Consider the following 19,529-nt stretch of genomic DNA (forward strand, 5'->3'; position numbering starts at 1 on the left):
AGATGTCACACTGCAGGAAAGTGTCTGAAATCTTCTGACACTGCCAGAATTTAATCGGAGGAAAAAAATGATCGCAACGGCCATTAATCGGCTGTCGGTGAACATGTCAAACAAGCGATCTAGACAACCGATTTTAGCCTAGGATTATAGAAATCTTTTAGGATTTTCTAAATTTGTCTCAGACGAACAAATCGTGGCCGAAATCGCACAGTGTGAGCCGGGCTTTACCAAGTGTCCTGCTCGCCAATGTCCAGTCGCTGGATAACAAACTCGATGACCTCAGGGCAAGAGTCAAGTTCCAGAGGGACATTCGGGACTGCAACCTTCTCTGCTTCACCGAGACATGGATGAACCCAGCGGTACCAGACCACGCCATCCAGCCGGCCGAGTTCTTCTCGGTTTACCGCATGGACAGAACGCTGGACTCGGGGAAGACTAGGGGAGGTGGAGTATGTCTGATGGTGAACAAACACTGGTGCGACAGCGCGAGCATTGTTCCCCTCTCACGCTCCTGCACACCGAATCTTGAACTTCTGACCATCAAATGTCGCCCTTTTTATCTCCCTCGTGAATTTAGCTCGGTCATCGTCAGTGCCGTTTATATTCCACCTCAAGCGGACACGGACACTGCGATATGGGATTTACATGAAACACTACACCTTCACCAGACACAGCACCGGGACGCCGCATTCATTGTTTTGGGAGATTTCAACAGTGCCAACCTCAAGCGTGCACTGCCGAACTTCCATCAGCACATCGGCTGCCCCACCAGGGGTGAAAGGACATTAGATCACTGTTACACCCCATACAAGAACAGCTACAAGGCACAGTCACAACCACCGTTTGGGAAATCGGACCATGCCGCCATCTTCCTCATGCCTGTTTACAAACAGAGGCTGAGGCTGAAACAGGAAGCCCCGGTGCAGAGGGAGGTCCAACGCTGGACGGACCAATCGGTAGCCGCTCTGCAGGACGCGCTAGATGACACAGACTGGGACATGTTCCGGCGCAGCTCTGATGACGTCAGCTTGTTTACGGAAGCGGTTGTGGGATTTATAGAGAAACTAATGGATGATACGGTGCAGAAAACCATCATCAGGACGTTTCCCAACCAGAAGCCGTGGGTGGATAAAACCATCCGCGACGCCCTGAGATCCCGCTCCGCTGTCTACAACACAGGGCTCATCACCGGGAACATGGATGACTACAAGGCTGCATTTTACAGCGCGCGCAGAGCGGTGAAGGAGGCGAAGCAGCGCTACGGGAGGAAACTAGAGTCGCAATTCCAACATGGCGGCTCTAGGAGCCTGTGGCAGGGACTCAGAACCATCACGGACTATAAAACACCACCCTCCAGATCGGGGAATGCGGACGCTTCTCTGGCTGACGAGCTGAACACTTTTTATGCTCGCTTCGAGGCTGCAGCTAATCACGCTAGCGGCGCTAGCAGTGCTAACTGCATGCACGCTGAGGAAGCCGGTGAGGACAACGTGTTCACCATCACGGAGCATGACGTGAGGAGGGCATTCAGGAGAGTGAACATCAGGAAGGCAGCAGGACCAGATGGCATCACAGTTCGGGTTCTGAAGGCCTGCGCTGACCAGCTAGCACCGGTGTTCACTGAGATCTTCAACCTCTCCCTGGAACAGTCCATAGTCCCCTCATGCTTTAAGCAGTCCACCATTGTTCCTGTCCCCAAGAAACCCCAGCCCACCTGCCTAAACGACTATCGCCCTGTAGCCCTCACATCAGTGGCGATGAAGTGCTTTGAGAGACTGGTCAGAGACTTCATCATTGCATCACTACCAGACACACTGGATCCACTACAGTTTGCATACAGACATAACCGCTCCACGGAGGACGCCATCTCACACCTCCTCCACACCACAACAAGTAACCTGGACTGCAGAAAAGGGAATTATGTAAAAATGCTGTTTGTGGACTACAGTTCAGCGTTTAACACCATAATTCCCTCCACACTCACCTCCAAGTTGGAGGTCCTTGGTCTCAGCACATACTTGTGCCAATGGATCTCCAGCTTCCTGAAGGACAGACAGCAAGCCGTACGGATGGGTAAACACACCTCATCCTCCATCACCCTAAGTACTGGAGCCCCTCAAGGTTGTGTTCTGAGCCCCCTGCTGTACTCACTGTACACTTATGACTGTGTGGCCACTTCCAACTCCACCACCATCATCAAGTTTGCTGATGACACTGTTGTGTTGGGCCTGATCTCAGACAACGACGAGACGGCCTACATACAGGAGATTAAGAACCTGGAGAGTTGGTGCCAGGTGAATAGTTTACACCTGAACATCAGCAAAACTAAGGAGCTGATAGTGGACTTCAGTACGAAGCAGGAGCGGTCATACCAGCCGATCACGATCAGCGGGACTCCAGTGGAGAGAGTGGACAGCTTCAGATACCTGGGTGTTCACATCACGCAGGACTTGACTTGGTCCTGTCATACCAGCACCCTGGTGAAGAAGGCCAGGCAGCGTCTGTACCATCTGAGACGCTTAAGGGACTTTAGACTTCCCTCTCGGGTGCTTAAGACCTTTTACACCTGCACCATCGAGAGCGTCCTAACGGGCAGCATCACTTCCTGGTTCGGGAACTGCACTATGCAGGACAGACGAGCCCTCCAGAGGGTGGTGCGTTCAGCGGAACATACCATTCACACCGAGCTCCCTGACCTGCAGGAGATCTACAGCAAGCGGTGCCTGACCAGGGCCAGGAAGATAGTGAAGGACCTCAGCCATCCCAACAATGGACTCTTTTCTCTGCTGCGTTCAGGGAGACGCTTCCGCTCCATGAAGGCGAACACAGAGAGAATGAGGAGGAGCTTCTTCCCGCAGGCCATTCGGAGTCTTAACCTCTCTCCACTCTAAGCACACACTTCCACTTTGCACATTTTCAAATACAATCTGCACTAATTTGTAGAAGGTTACGTAAGGATAAATGAGTGGGATTTACATACCATTTGTCTTTTGTCTTTAGTATTCCTTTTACTCACTTATACACTTTACTGCACTGCACAGCACACGGACACTTTATCACTGACATACACTTTACTTTTTATAGAATCTATATAGAATCATATTCTATTTTTATTCTTCATATCTATTTTTATTCTCATATCTATTTGTTATTTTATTTTATTGCTAGTTTATTTCTGTATATATGTTTACTGTACTTTTTCTATTTGTATTTTTGTAAACTTGAGGTTTTTCTTAATTTTGTTGGACAATTTGTTGGACAGTCGTACAATACATTTCACTACATGTCGTACTATGTATGTATATGTAAGTGACAAATAAAATTTGAATTTGATATATATATATATATATATATATATATATATATATATATATATATATATATATATGTGACCCTGGACCACAAAACCAGTCTTAAGTGTAAATTTTTCAAAATTGAGATTTATACATCATAAGCTTTCCATTGATGTATGGTTTGTTAGGATCGGACAATATTTGGCCGAGATACAACTATTTGAATATCTGGAACCTGAGGGTGCAGAAAAATCTAAATATTGAGAAAATCACCTTTAAAGTTGTCCAAATTAAGTTCTTAACAATGCATATTTCTAATCAAAAATGAAGTTGATACATTTATGGTAAGAAATTTCTGATGATCTTTACTTAACATCCTAATGATTTTTGGCATAAAAAATAGATAATTTTGACCCATACAATGTATTTTTGGCTATTGCTACAAATATAGCCCAGCGAAAAAAAACATTTGCTTCATTCTTGAGGAGAATATTGTGTCTTTCCGTGTGCAATCGAACATTTCCGTCGGTGGTGCTAGATCACTTGATGAGGTCCGCACGTCCTTTGCGTGAAAACTACGACGCAAAAAGGATAAATAAAAAGCTTTCTTAAAAAGGCAAAAGAACGTCTGTACGTTTTCTTAAAATGACAATTTAAAATCAACAGACTGATAAAAATGCAGGGCATTTTCTCAATATGCGAAGTGCGGGACAAGGGGTGAAAATGCTGAGCGGTAGGCCTACAACGCAAAGCAGGACGGGTGGTCACCCTAACCATGTACCAACTGGGAAGTCGTGGCCTAACGGTTAGAGAGTCGGACTCGTAATCCAAAGGATTGTAGGTGGGGGGAGTGAATGTCCAGCGCTCTCTCCACTCTCAATACCACGACTGAGGTGCCCTTCAGCAAGGCACCGAACCACCAACTGCTCCCCGGGCCCTGCAGCATAAAATGGCTGCAGTGTGCGTGTTCACTGTGTGTGTGTGTTCACGTTGGATGGGTTAAATGCAGAGCATGAATTCCGAGTATGGGTCACCATACTTGGCTGTATGTCACTTCACTTCACAACTCATGAACCCCCTGCAACCTCAGGAACCACCAGGGGTTCGCGAACCCCACTTTGGGAAAAGAGATGGAATAATATCCTGAGGACAGTTAGTTGGTTTTAGGTGACCAACAATTACATTACATGAGGTTAAATCAAAAGGTTCAAACTCAGAATAAGTAGAAGAACATAATGGAACATCATGCAAAACGTATACAGAGTTAGACAGCTGGGATCTTAATGTTGTGATCTTCTCAACAACAAAATAAAAACTTTCCAAAATCGTTACAGAGAGAAGTAGAGGGCTCTAGAAAAGAATGCACGGAGGGATTTAATTTAGTTAATAGTAGAAAAAAACTTGAGGTTTGTCACAATTGTTTGTGATAATTTCAGACAAATATTTGCATTTTGCAGCCTTTGCAGCTTTCTGAAACAAGTTAAAGGAGTTCCTCAAAACTTCATAAGAAATCTGCAATCTGTCCTTCTTCCATTTGTTTTCAGCCTGCCTACACGTCCGTCTCGGAGTACGTGTAGTTTCAGTGTGCCAGGGCACAGGTACAGCCTTATGATATTTATACTTCAATGGGGGCAATAGAATTCATGATGTCGGCACAGGTAGAATTAAAAAGATTAAGATTTGCATCAGTGTCCAGATTAAGTAGAGTAGATTCCAACTCCAATGAGTTGCAGACTTCACGGTAGACTACAGAAAATTCTTCCCTAGAATGTTGAGTAAGAGAATGAGTCAAGCGTGCCAGCAATGGATTTTCTGAGGATTCGGCTTCTAAGAGGGACAAAGTACAAGAACTAGCCTGTGATCAGAAAAAGATGCACTACTGATTTCAGTGTCTGAAATAGAAAAAACATAGGTTAAAATTAAACCAAGGGTATGACTATGGATGTATTAGACCAGAAACCCACTAAAGTAAAGTCAAAAAAATATGCAGAGTATGGTTTAGAAGCAGAGCAAACATGAACGATTTTTTTCATGCCTAGTAACCAAATACTCCATTAATACAGCAAGTTCACTTAAAAAGTCCTTATTATGGTGAGGAGGACAATATATTAGAGCTATAGTGATGGGGTTTATAAAGGGGTTTATATAAGCCAGTAGATAGAGAATGACAGTGAAAAGTGTCTTTAAAAACAGTAGCAAGGCCACCCCCGAGGCCCGACATATGACTACACTGGATGTGGAATGGATTGACATGACAAATCCCTGAGAGTAAACTGATGTCGTTCTGTTTCTGACGTGCTGGCACTGTTTCTGACATGAAAGAGAAATGGATTAGTGATACCACAATGTTCATGACCGGTGTAGATGCGATGTTAGGATCACAAGGAAGGCAATCCAAAGACTGTGATTTTTCACAATTTACACTACACAGCATCTTGTAACCCTGCGTTTGCCTCTCTTTAGTGTTTCCACTCCTATTACATGTGTGAGTCAGTGGTCGGGGATACAGAGGTAATAATATAGAAACAGGTGTTGACCTTTTCCAGCAGACTATCATAATGTGACATTACAAAATGAGTCATTTTCTGAGTTTGGAGAAAATAAAAGCTGTTTTTGAACTAAGAAAGTTTTTAGTTCTGAAACTTACAGGATGTTTTTATAGTATGTTGACCTGTTAAATGTCAAAAGATCAAGGGAAATTAATTTCTTAGTTCATGACCCCTTTCAGTAACTGTAACCTGAAGATTCTCAGATGAGCTGATGTGTAAAATTTTAAAGGTCTCTAGGCCTCTTAGATTCAGTTGTACACTAAATTGCACAGTAAATTGACAAGGAACAAAACTAATTTACTTTATAGATTAATATTGTAAAGGTTATTTCTGAAATAGCTCATTAATCTGTTGAATGTTACATTTTAATTTCTGTTCTAGGCTTTCAGACTGCAGTATCACTGAAGAAGGTTATAAAGCTCTGGCTTCAGCTCTGAGATCAAACCCTTCACACCTGATAGAGCTGGATCTCACAGGAAATGATCCTGGACAATCAGGAGTGAAGCAGCTCAGTGATTTACTACAGGATCCAAACTGTCAACTCAAGACACTGAGGTGAGACGTGATGAAGTAATACAAAATAAATGATATGCAGGCAATTTATTTATAAAGAATTTTTCATTAATACAATTTGTAAATCCATCCCTTTCACAGTGTTTCAGAGTCAGATGTTGTTTTTCACCAAGTTTATTTATGAAATGAAGTTTACTTCATCTTCTGTTTTCTCTTTATGCAGTCTGAATAACAACTGTATCACAGAAGGAGCTTGTCATGTTCTGACTGCAGCTCTAAACTCAAACCCTTCAAATCTGACAGAGCTGGATCTGAGTGAGAATAAACTAGGAAACCCAGGAATGAAGATCATCGTGACTCTGTTTGAAAATGTACAGTGTAGACTGGAAAAGCTGAAGTAAGTATTTTAAAAGTGTATCCCATTAATTACCCAGACGCTAGTGACCCACCACAATTTAATAAATTTGAAAATATTTTTACACTTCTCACACCACACCAATTAATCAAAATAAACTCAAAATTGTGATATGACTTGCAGTTATCAATTCACAAAAGGCTACAATTTAATTAAATGTACAGTCTGCCATGTCACATGCTTAAGAGAAAAGTACATTTACATGTGAGCCGATCATGAGTTAGTATCAATATTATGTACCTCCAAGTTGAGAGATCAAAACTCTGAAATAACAGAGTTGTATTAGTATTATAGAATATATATATTGTCATATCGGTGTCCTCATATGCCAGATTCTTAAATTAACACTTTAACCTTCAACCCCATTTAGGGCCTCGCAGGTGAAAATAACCTACCTGAATTAAAATGGTAACAGTTTGTGACAAAGTGTGCTTACACAAACAAATTAGGTATCTTTGGAAAGAAGAGACTCTGGGCTTTACTATCTATCATCCAGAGTTGATAATGCTCAAAAAGATAAAAAGTTATAGACACTGACGTGCCTTGAAAAATATTTTTCCACACTGAATGTTTTTTTATTTCATATACAAATACATGAAATAAGTCCTGGAGCAATCCAGAAAAGTAATGGATCGAAAGCCATGTGTCTCATCAGTTCATATTTCAAATTTGAAGAAGATACCATGAAAAATGAGATTCCTGCAATATTTTTTCTGAAACTATTTATAGTCCCCCCACCCCCCTGTTTGAGGAAAAATAACCACCAAATGGATTGCAGAATTATACAAGCTATTTTAGTCATTATACATGTTCCTGCATAGTTTTTCAATTATAAAATAATAGACAGATTTATTTGAGCACTAAAAAATACAAAAATAATTATTTGAGTAATAAAAAAGGAAAAAAAATAGAAAAAAATGCTTTGTATATAGTATGTATACTGAAGTATTCTTCGTTATTCGTTATTACAATGATAAATATCACTGCCAGACGTGAAGTGATATTGCCAGACATGGTCATAGAGTCAGTAAACACACGCTGATGTGCTTCCATTCAGATTATAATCAAACAGATGGGCCATATAATCAATAATAGCTGATCAATGAATCACAATGATAGCCGTCATAGAGTCGCTAATAAACACGCTGATGTGCGTCCATACAGATTATAATCATGCAGACACGGCCACATTCCCCACACAATACACACACACACATATAAAAAATGTAGAAGAAAAAAAAAACAGTTTTTTATGGATAAAGCAGATCGCTAAGTTATGCCCCGCTCAGATGACAGCGTGCGTCACAGAAGCGTCACTGCCGGCAGGAGGGAGCGCCAAATTCAAATAATCTATATTCCGCTTTTCTGAGACTTTTTTTTCCGTAGACGGTCTCATTATGTTTGTAAGACCGTATTCTACAAAATCGTTTTGTTTTTTTACCACCAAGACGCTGTTTTTGAGCGTAATTTATTCCATAACGGACGCGAACAATAACTCTCTGAAGAAATGAAACGTAAACAAAGGAATATTCATCCTTATTACAACGTTATTGTTTCGCTGGACTAAAAGTGCTCGCTGGGATGTTTTTCTGTGGACCCTTACCTCTCTAACTAAACTGGGATTTCAGCAGTGGACGCGTTTGTGGCTCGTTATTACAATGATAAAGGTACGTACGGCTTTTTTACTCTGCGTGTTTGGATGTGTACTGCTTACACAAATGTAGCAAATTTGTGCCACTCATTCCTTATAAGCTTTCCATCGAAAAACAGCGATCTGTCGTCGATGCTTGAGGCTTAGACCCTCAGAATGATATAGAGTTTGACAAGATTAACTTTGTCCCGTTTCATTTATTCTATTAGAAAACAATGACACATGCAAACAAAGAGCGTTCAGTGCGAGGTCGCTCTGGTGCAGGCTAACAGGTTAAATCAAATTCAATCCGTTATGCCCCGTCTAGGGTAAAGGAGCAACATGAAAGAGTACAACACAAAAAAGTTTTGAAAAAATGAATGAACAGTATTTTGATGAGAACAATGGTTTAACGATGCAAGTGGAATAATGGCTATTAACAATAAAATTAAATCACTATCAACAAAATTCATAGATGGATTTTGAATAAATTCTGTTAAGTTTAACTATATCTTTGTAATGTAGAGATATTAAATGATTGCAAAAATGAAATAATAAGCTACTTTCTTAAATATGAAACTACAACTGCCAGTAGGTGGCAGCAAGTGACTGTCTAAATGAGTGAGTTGAATCCTTAAATCAGCCAATTCGTTTAAAATGCTAATTCGTTTAACTTTGCAAACGACTGTACTTTGAATAATTTACTGGTCCGTGTAACACTGAGGAACAAAACACTGTGCTGCTCAGAGATGCAGCGGTTCTGCTATTTGTTCTACAAACCCGATTCCAAAAAAGTTGGGACACTGTACAAATTGTGAATAAAAAAGGGATGCAATAATTTACAAATCTCATAAACTTATATTTTATTCACAATAGAATATAGATAACATATCAAATGTTGAAAGTGAGACATTTTGAAATGTCATGCCAAATATTGGCTCATTTTGGATTTCATGAGAGCTACACATTCCAAAAAAGTTGGGACAGGTAGCAATAAGAGGCCGGAAAAGTTAAATGTACATATAAGGAACAGCTGGAGGACCAATTTGCAACTTATTAGGTCAATTGGCAACATGATTGGGTATGAAAAGAGCCTCTCAGAGTGGCAGTGTCTCTCAGAAGTCAAGATGGCAAGAGGATCACCAATTCCCCCAATGCTGCGGCGAAAAATAGTGGAGCAATATCAGAAAGGGGTTTCTCAGAGAAAAATTGCAAAGAGTTTGAAGTTATCATCATCTACAGTGCATAATATCATCCAAAGATTCAGAGAATCTAGAACAATCTCTGTGCGTAAGGGTCAAGGCCGGAAAACCATACTGGATGCCCGTGATCTTCGGGCCCTTAGACGGCACTGCATCACATACAGGAATGCTACTGTAATGGAAATCACAACATGGGCTCAGGAATACTTCCAGAAAACATTGTCGGTGAACACAATCCACCGTGCCATTCGCCGTTGCCGGCTAAAACTCTATAGGTCAAAAAAGAAGCCATATCTAAACATGATCCAGAAGCACAGGCGTTTTCTCTGGGCCAAGGCTCATTTAAAATGGACTGTGGCAAAGTGGAAAACTGTTCTGTGGTCAGACGATTCAAAATTTGAAGTTCTTTTTGGAAAACTGGGACGCCATGTCATCCGGACTAAAGAGGACAAGGATAACCCAAGTTGTTATCAGCGCTCAGTTCAGAAGCCTGCATCTCTGATGGTATGGGGTTGCATGAGTGTGTGTGGCATGGGCAGCTTACACATCTGGAAAGGCACCATCAATGCTGAAAGGTATATCCAAGTTTTAGAACAACATATGCTCCCATCCAGACGTCGTCTCTTTCAGGGAAGACCTTGCATTTTCCAACATGACAATGCCAGACCACATACTGCATCAATTACAACATCATGGTTGCGTAGAAGGAGGATCCGGGTACTGAAATGGCCAGCCTGCAGTCCAGATCTGTCACCCATAGAAAACTTTTGGCGCATCATAAAGAGGAAGATGCGACAAAGAAGACCTAAGACAGTTGAGCAACTAGAAGCCTGTATTAGGCATGAATGGGACAACATTCCTATTCCTAAACTTGAGCAACTTGTCTCCTCAGTCCCCAGACGTTTGCAGACTGTTATAAAAAGAAGAGGGGATGCCACACAGTGGTAAACATGGCCTTGTCCCAACTTTTTTGAGATGTGTTGATGCCATTGTAGGATATCAGAGACTGAATCAGACAATTTTAAGATGCAGCATAACATTGAAACCTGAGGAGCTGGAATGCAGAGAGGCCTTAAGGAACAGGACGTCATAAATCTAGTTGGAAGCAAGCAAATCCCAACTAGCAAGCCTCTGTCACCAAACAACTTGCAACACTGAAGAAAAAGAAACACTTATTGATAATTCCAATTCAAGAAGGAGACTGTCAAATTTGTTGCAAGTAATCAAGACTGATGTTCACACGTAAACCTGTGATAGAAAATCATTAGCTACAGACTCTTTCGGGCGTGTCTCCACACATAAAAGACCGTCCAAACCAACATTCCTTCTCTAAAGAACATGCATTCGTTCTCCTTAGAACTATACAAAAACTTTCTTCTCCATATGCACATAAAATCATCCTAAAAGGACATTTTTATGTTGTAACCACATATCATGTTTTAATCAAATAATATGTATGTCTTTTTAATAAGTATTGAATAGCTCGAGCCTTAAAGATAAGTATTGCATATTTAGTATGTATGAGCTTGAAAATCCATGATGTGAATGTTTCTTCCAATCAGTTCTTTGTCAAGTGCATCATAGTCTTATTATGAAATCATGTTCAGAAAGGTATGCTTTGCCAAGGCCTGTAGAGTTTGGACCATGTGACTGATAACAAGCTGATTTATGATGTGAAGAACACACCCTAGCTAAGCAAGGACAGTTTCTAATTGGTCAGGACCGTCCAGATGGGACGGTCCAGAAGCTGAGTTTAAAACCTCAGGACATCGTAAAATACTCTCTCTTACTTTTTTACGCCCCTGCTCTCTATCTCTCGTCCCTCTCACCGCGTGCTGCTCTTTGAGCGTGCCCTGGCCCACGTGCCATAATGAGAAAGAAAACAACTTAGTCTCGTTACATCATTTTATTTGTATTATTTTACTTTAGTTTCTTTTCTTTCCGTGGAGTTTCGTGTGTTAATGTAAGTTTGTAAGTCCAGCTCCGACCCGTTTCAAACTTCAACCAGAAAGAACTCTGCATCCTCAGCCAACGCCCAAGAGACATCACTTCAAAGACTACTGAACTTCCAGCCAATCAGACACTTCGGGGAACCCCCTGTCTGCAACGACGACACAAAGGAAACCCCGTAACACAGGCAAGCAAGCAATGCCTCCAAGTACTGAATTGGTGACTTTAATGTAAATTTTAGCCTCATTGAGAAACTCAAAGCGAGGGTTAAATAAGTGATTGATGGTTGTTCAGGTCTATGCAATAGCACATATTGCTGTAAACTTGGGATTTCACATTTCCATTCTCTTAAACTCATCCTTTCCTCACTTTCTCTCTTTCTGCAACGTGTGAATGTGTGAATGCTTGTGTTTATGTGTTAGATTAGTTTATGTTTTAGGTTTATTTAAATAAAATCTGATTTATATTTTAAAAGAGAAGTATCTTGTGTTTTCTGCTCACAAGTTAATGCCTTAATCTGTCGATTTCGTTACCGTGCTATTTAATAGTGTTTTCACTATATTTTGGATTTTAATATCCAGTACAGAGTTTGTCATACGGCTCGTTCAGTGAATCGCCGTAACACTGATTCTGTTCAAATCCCTATAAAATCATAAATGATTCCCTTTGAGCTAAATTAAACTATATTAATGTAATAAAACCCCTACATTTTTATTGGTGGAGGTTAATATTATATGTAATAACCTTACATATTGGTGGAGAATGCGGGCAGATTAATCTAAATTGTGAGCATAAACCAAGTTATTTCATCTTTTTCTATTGCCGCGGATGAGAGACGAGACTTGTGTGTGTGTGTGTGCGCGTGCGCGTGAGTGACGTCAGCTGCGCGCGCCCCGCTTGAATGAAGTCAGCAAAAGAGCTTCTCAAACTGCAGTAAGTGAACTTAAAGTTAACATCTGAGATCGTACAATAAGGTCGAAATTGAGCGTGTTCCTCTCTTTCTGTAATGCCTTTTATTTATAGTTGAAGTGATGTCCTGCGGGTTCCAGGTCAGTCAGTAGCTATTCTCCTGAATCTCAGTCTGTTAGCAGAACGAAGCTAAACTGCAGTGATTTAAACGGGAAATAAATCAGTGGATAAAGAATAGTTTTGAGCGTGTTCCTCAATCCTATTTATCAGAGCCATTATTATTCATAGTTTGATTAGCAGTGCGTGTTCCATTGTCAAATCATCTATGACTCCCTCAGTAAACATTAGAGAATAACGCTTGTCTGTTTGTGTAACTGTTCACTAAGTGAAGTTAATCTCGCTCAACACTGCGTGTGTCCGGGAGATTTTTAATGGGAGTTTTTAAAAGCTTTATCAAGTAAAGTTTAACTTTGAACCAACAGCGAAGAAAACCTGTTGTGTTTATGTGTCCAGAGAAACTGGCACGGGCTTCTAATACAGCACTGTTTCCCTGCAGCACCAAGCTGCTATTTTAATAAGTTTAACTCTGAACGAACTGAGAGTTTAAGCGCCACATCGCAGAACAACTAAAAGCGGTGTTGTTTATTTGTACAGTGTGGAAATGCGCTGACATTTAATGTAACATGCTTAACTGTACTGGCAATGCAACGTTTGTTTTGGTTTCCACAGTTACGATCGTGACACGGAAGTCCTAACCTACTTCCGGAGCAACTTTGTACTGCGCACGCGCAGCACATCGATGCTGATGTAAACAAACTCATGCTGTTGCTAAGCCAACGAAACGGTTGTTTACATTGAAGTCTATGCTAAAGATTGGCCTCAAAGGTTAGCAGTTAGCATTAACCTCCAGTGGTTTAATACAGTGTGTGTGTTTGGAAAGCTAAAGTGATTTAACCCTTTAAACACCTCTCAACTAATAGACTTGTTGGTCTTTCTCTTTCTTATTTCTCTAATTTCTCACTTCTTACCACTTATTTGCATTTTACTAGAAAGGGAAATACTAGTTCACAATTATTAATTGTGCCAAATTCAAAATTTAATTAAAACATTAAATTTATTTGGAATCATTCAAATTTCCCTCCGATCATTTCATATGATCGATACTTCTAGTATTCTCTTCTGGGCATAATCATTTTAGATACAAATAAGTCTTGAACTTGGAACGTTTAAGTAAACTTATTCTATCTAATTGATTTATTACCCATGTTCATAGATTCTATTCAGACTTATACTCACTCATTACTTTATTGCGTTTTACTCCCTCATTCTTCCTGTTTTGGTTATACACTTAGCCACTATTTTCTATTTTTATTTACTGATTTTCTCCTTTATTTAATTTCAATTTCACTTTGTCTCACCTGAGCCTTAATAGGAGACAGTGTTATCCCTCACTACGAGTCCAAATAAATTTAAGAGACAAATCTCTTTCACCAAAATTTTATTTTTGTTGATTAGTTGTGGAGCAACTGACGACAACTCGTAGTCGGCATAACTGCTTGCTAGTGGACACCATCCACTCGATTTACTGTCTCTTTCTCTTCTCTCCTGTTCTCTCCTGCTTTCTTTCATCTTCACTTTTCACATTTGTGGGGACCTGTAAGAACCATCAATCAATTCTAAGTGAATGAGATACACAAGCTTGTCAAAAAGACTAATCATCTTTACGAATTTGATTGTAATCGTTCTTCCTAACCTCCCTACATTAAAAACGCAATCAAAATTTTAACATCTCATACAACGCTGAGATCAATTTTAATAGAGAAGTTTTGAGCAACCGTTGCCTTCGCAGCCTCCCTGGTGAGCGATCCAACTGTAAGGTGTACGTTGTCAATCCTGTCAGACTAAAAAGAGATATCAGAATTATTATTATATTCATCTGTCGAGAACAGAGATTTAATAATATTGTTTGCCTCTTGATAACCTTTAATTGAAAAAAATAAATAAATAAATAATTTCTCATTTGAAAAAAAAGGGAATTGTTTATTTTAATTGAATTTGCTTTTCACCTGTTTCTCTCTTTTCCCTCTTCCTCATTAGAGTGACGAAGTCTTCACATCTTTAGTCTACCACCTAGACACTGCGACCAACACAGTCATCACCACCACACTACACTAGTGGTTCAAAATCACTGACACAACACTTAGTTGCCTCACCTACACATAGGCTTTTACTCCACACAGATCTGTGTCAGTCTCTCTTCTCCCTTGCGTGCCAACATGCCGCAGACTGCAAACCCCTTTGCACAAGGGGAAGATGGGAACACTTGGCTGAGAGGCACGACAGACAGCCTCACCCCCAAGACCCTTGAACTGTTATTATTTTTAATAATAATCCTAAGCCTGAGAAGATTCCTGACACAAGATTCAAGCCAGAACAACAACCACGAGGAGCTAGTCAAAATCTCCAGCTCTCTAAGCTATGCCTTCGCAACCCAGCTGAAACTGAGTGACAAGCACGTCACCCACCTTCAAGAGGAGCTGGCACGTGTTCAACGCCGCATAGACAAGCTGGAAGTGAAAGTTCAAGATCAACACAAAGCACCCAACGAAAGGGAGCAGGAATCAACGGAACAAGTTAAGGAGCTCCAAGCAGCCCTGACAGCAGCTCAGCTCGACCAACAACATGCAAAGGCTGCCCAGAAAGACCTGGTAAACAGACTCCAGTATGCTGAACAGCTCCTAGAGAAAGCCAAGCATGACATCAGCGACAAGAATGCTGAAATCAGTGCCTTGAAAGACCACCTTGAAAGGTACAGTTCTAAAATAGACAATCTGACCCAACAAATAGACGATACCAACGATCAGCTCTACATGGTCAGAAAAGAACTTAAACATGCTAATGAGCAGAAACAAGAGCCAAGGCGAGAGAAACAGCTCTCAGCCTCACCTCTGCTGAGCAGAGCAGAGTCCCACATTCAAGAACTGGTATACAGCGAAAGAAGCGAAGAGCCACAACCCAAAACCTCACCTGCCTTCGCCACAGAACTCTTTCCTGTCAACGAAAGAAAACCTCCCATCCAAGCAGACCTCGGAGCTGCACATGGGATGACCATCAAAGACCTCGACAAGCTGTCTAAAAACATCAACAAGTTCGACCCGAACTCCACAGAGGGCCACACCATCCAGGCCCATCTTCAAGATATCGACTTCTATCTGGAAATGAGACCTCATGTGACTGACAGAGACAGGTTGTACCTCCTTAGAGCCACGTCCAGTTCCGAGGTACGAAACTTTCTAGATCGACAGCCCAGTCGAACGAAGTCAGACTACCAGCTACTTCGTGAAGTCCTGATTAAAGAGTTTACAGACTATGAATCTGAACATGGACTGTTAACTGCCTCAGAAACCAAACAAGGTCGACCAGAGGCTCCACAAGCTTACTACAACCGACTCCGACAAGCCTACTTCGGTGCACACAACGAACCTGACCTTGAAGAGGATGTGAACTTCAAAAGCCTCTTCCTAAGAAATCTGCACCCTGGAGTCAGCCACCATCTAGGCGTCATGGCCTGTCCACGCTCCATGACCACCCAACAGTTGCGTGACCTAACACAGAAGGCCTACAACAAGCAGAAGATGGCCTCAAAGAAAGGTAACACAACCTCCACACTCTTGAACTCTGTCAACAAAGACTCAAGCTTTGCACTGGACGACATCCAGTTGTATCACAATACCAGAGTCCTCCCTCAAGAGCACAGAGAACGTGACCCCCATGTCCACGACAGCTATCAGCCCAACCGCTGGAAAAATCCATGGGACCAGACACGCTTCTCAAGAAACCACAACAACTGGAAACCTAACCAGACATCCAAAGGTAATTGCCTGACTCATCCAAGGGTGACTCGTGTGGGTAAGCGACAACGAAACCCACCTCAGCACCACTCAGACATGCACAGTGCTGAGTATGCACAAGAACAAGACAGCTTACCATCAGAAGACATGGAACAAGTCATGAAACAACTGAACGAGTTCCTTCAAAATAAGCTGAACACGGATGACTACAAAATTGAGTCATGCTCGCTGTGACCAGCGACAGAACGGAAGGCCGGTGATCACATGGTACGACACCATATCAGAGATGACAAGCACCTGTTCAACAACCACCCAGAATGAACAAGTCTCTCACGGCCAACCACTGATGAAAACTGAGGTACCAGAGAACATCACCTCAGTCACCCATCACTCACTAGCAAACTGCTAAATGAACTCCAACTTCAAGAACCACATTCACGTCTGTGCAACAGCAACCACCAAAGCACAGAAGGTCAGAAAGTCTGCCACATCCAGAAGGCAGCACAAGAGGAATGCAACATAGGAGACGAAGTTTGCATCCCAGCTTCACACAGCCATGCCAAACTACCTCCGACTGTCTGCTTAAGAACTTCCTGCCTTGCTGGACTGACCCCCATTAGATCATGGACACGCCCTCATCCACGCCAAGGATGCAGAGAGCCAGTCTTCACTGACATACCAGAAAAGGGGGGAGACAACACAGACTGAAACAGATCTGACCACACCTACACTACACCACTAACACACATAACATTACCTATACCCAGAGGTAACCACATCTACTGATAACACATTCCACAAACATATTCTTCTCACAAGTAGAATATACAAATTGGAGCATAACATGAAGTTACATACACCACCATGAAGAAACATGCAGCTATCCTCACAATAGGTAGAACACCTGACACCAAGTTAAGGTACATGACTTCCTAGCTGCACGACATCCTAGCTCAACAGAAGTTGCAAACCACGCTAGGAAAACCCACAGCAGCTTTGTTTTGTTTTGTTCTTCTTTCACCTATACTTTTCCTTCCCCTCTTTCTTTAGTAGGTGAAACACCTAGACACCCTGCAAGGGTCAAAGGTCTGATATTAGGATTGACTCGTCACACCTAATATCCGCAAGCCACTCTAAACTGAATGGAAGCCAAAGAGCTCCATGCACGATAGGTCAATTCATTTTACCACAAATGATGCCACCAGAAACTAAAGGTGAACATTCTTAAGTTAAGACAACTTAGAAGGAACAAACAAATTTAATCACATAACTTGATCGAAGAATCAAAGTATTCAACCGAATTAGAACAACAATTTCCAAATTGAATTGTTCAATTTACTAAACCATATTGACTAATTGAATATAATCGTCTGTACCTCAAATAACCTGAGGACCTGCACCAATACAGTAACTGTCATGGAGGTGTTGTCTTGTTGTTTGCTGTGTTCTTGTCTGCTTCTTCTGCCTTTGTGTTTCCAGCGCTCGACGACGTCTTCAACTAAACACCTCGCCGATCGAAAGGGGGAGATGTAGGATATCAGAGACTGAATCAGACAATTTTAAGATGCAGCATAACATTGAAACCTGAGGAGCTGGAATGCAGAGAGGCCTTAACACTTTAACCTTCAACCCCATTTAGGGCCTCGCAGGTGAAAATAACCTACCTGAATTAAAATGGTAACAGTTTGTGACAAAGTGTGCTTACACAAACAAATTAGGTATCTTTGGAAAGAAGAGACTCTGGGCTTTACTATCTATCATCCAGAGTTGATAATGCTCAAAAAGATAAAAAGTTATAGACACTGACGTGCCTTGAAAAATATTTTTCCACACTGAATGTTTTTTTATTTCATATACAAATACATGAAATAAGTCCTGGAGCAATCCAGAAAAGTAATGGATCGAAAGCCATGTGTCTCATCAGTTCATATTTCAAATTTGAAGAAGATACCATGAAAAATGAGATTCCTGCAATATTTTTTCTGAAACTATTTATAGTCCCCCCACCCCCCTGTTTGAGGAAAAATAACCACCAAATGGATTGCAGAATTATACAAGCTATTTTAGTCATTATACATGTTCCTGCATAGTTTTTCAATTATAAAATAATAGACAGATTTATTTGAGCACTAAAAAATACAAAAATAATTATTTGAGTAATAAAAAAGGAAAAAAAATAGAAAAAAATGCTTTGTATATAGTATGTATACTGAAGTATTCTTCGTTATTCGTTATTACAATGATAAATATCACTGCCAGACGTGAAGTGATATTGCCAGACATGGTCATAGAGTCAGTAAACACACGCTGATGTGCTTCCATTCAGATTATAATCAAACAGATGGGCCATATAATCAATAATAGCTGATCAATGAATCACAATGATAGCCGTCATAGAGTCGCTAATAAACACGCTGATGTGCGTCCATACAGATTATAATCATGCAGACACGGCCACATTCCCCACACAATACACACACACACATATAAAAAATGTAGAAGAAAAAAAAAACAGTTTTTTATGGATAAAGCAGATCGCTAAGTTATGCCCCGCTCAGATGACAGCGTGCGTCACAGAAGCGTCACTGCCGGCAGGAGGGAGCGCCAAATTCAAATAATCTATATTCCGCTTTTCTGAGACTTTTTTTTCCGTAGACGGTCTCATTATGTTTGTAAGACCGTATTCTACAAAATCGTTTTGTTTTTTTACCACCAAGACGCTGTTTTTGAGCGTAATTTATTCCATAACGGACGCGAACAATAACTCTCTGAAGAAATGAAACGTAAACAAAGGAATATTCATCCTTATTACAACGTTATTGTTTCGCTGGACTAAAAGTGCTCGCTGGGATGTTTTTCTGTGGACCCTTACCTCTCTAACTAAACTGGGATTTCAGCAGTGGACGCGTTTGTGGCTCGTTATTACAATGATAAAGGTACGTACGGCTTTTTTACTCTGCGTGTTTGGATGTGTACTGCTTACACAAATGTAGCAAATTTGTGCCACTCATTCCTTATAAGCTTTCCATCGAAAAACAGCGATCTGTCGTCGATGCTTGAGGCTTAGACCCTCAGAATGATATAGAGTTTGACAAGATTAACTTTGTCCCGTTTCATTTATTCTATTAGAAAACAATGACACATGCAAACAAAGAGCGTTCAGTGCGAGGTCGCTCTGGTGCAGGCTAACAGGTTAAGGAACAGGACGTCATAAATC

The 19,529-nt window shown here is 41.0% G+C and overlaps 1 protein-coding gene and 1 long non-coding RNA gene across 5 annotated transcripts in view; one reads left to right on the forward strand and one right to left on the reverse strand.

The window, feature by feature from the left end:
• LOC306867355 overlaps nucleotides 1–19,529 on the reverse strand; it is a 1,261,287-nt gene that overhangs the window by 1,179,715 nt on the left and 62,043 nt on the right. The window lies entirely within an intron of this gene.
• Nucleotides 1–19,529, forward strand: part of LOC306866595 (NACHT, LRR and PYD domains-containing protein 3-like) — an 89,979-nt gene that overhangs the window by 7,982 nt on the left and 62,468 nt on the right. For all 4 annotated transcript variants that reach the window (XR_013783950.1, XM_079411852.1, XM_079411853.1 and 1 more), the window contains exons 8-9: nucleotides 6,224–6,397; nucleotides 6,579–6,752. Coding sequence is in view for 3 of the 4 variants with exons in the window: in XM_079411852.1 (XP_079267978.1) it covers nucleotides 6,224–6,397; nucleotides 6,579–6,752 (348 nt within the window). In the remaining variant the exon portion in view is untranslated. The remainder of the gene's footprint in view (nucleotides 1–6,223; nucleotides 6,398–6,578; nucleotides 6,753–19,529) is intronic.

Source organism: Barbus barbus (genome assembly GCF_936440315.1).
Source record: "Barbus barbus genome assembly, chromosome: 4".
In the NCBI taxonomy this organism is placed as follows: Eukaryota; Metazoa; Chordata; class Actinopteri; order Cypriniformes; family Cyprinidae; genus Barbus; species Barbus barbus.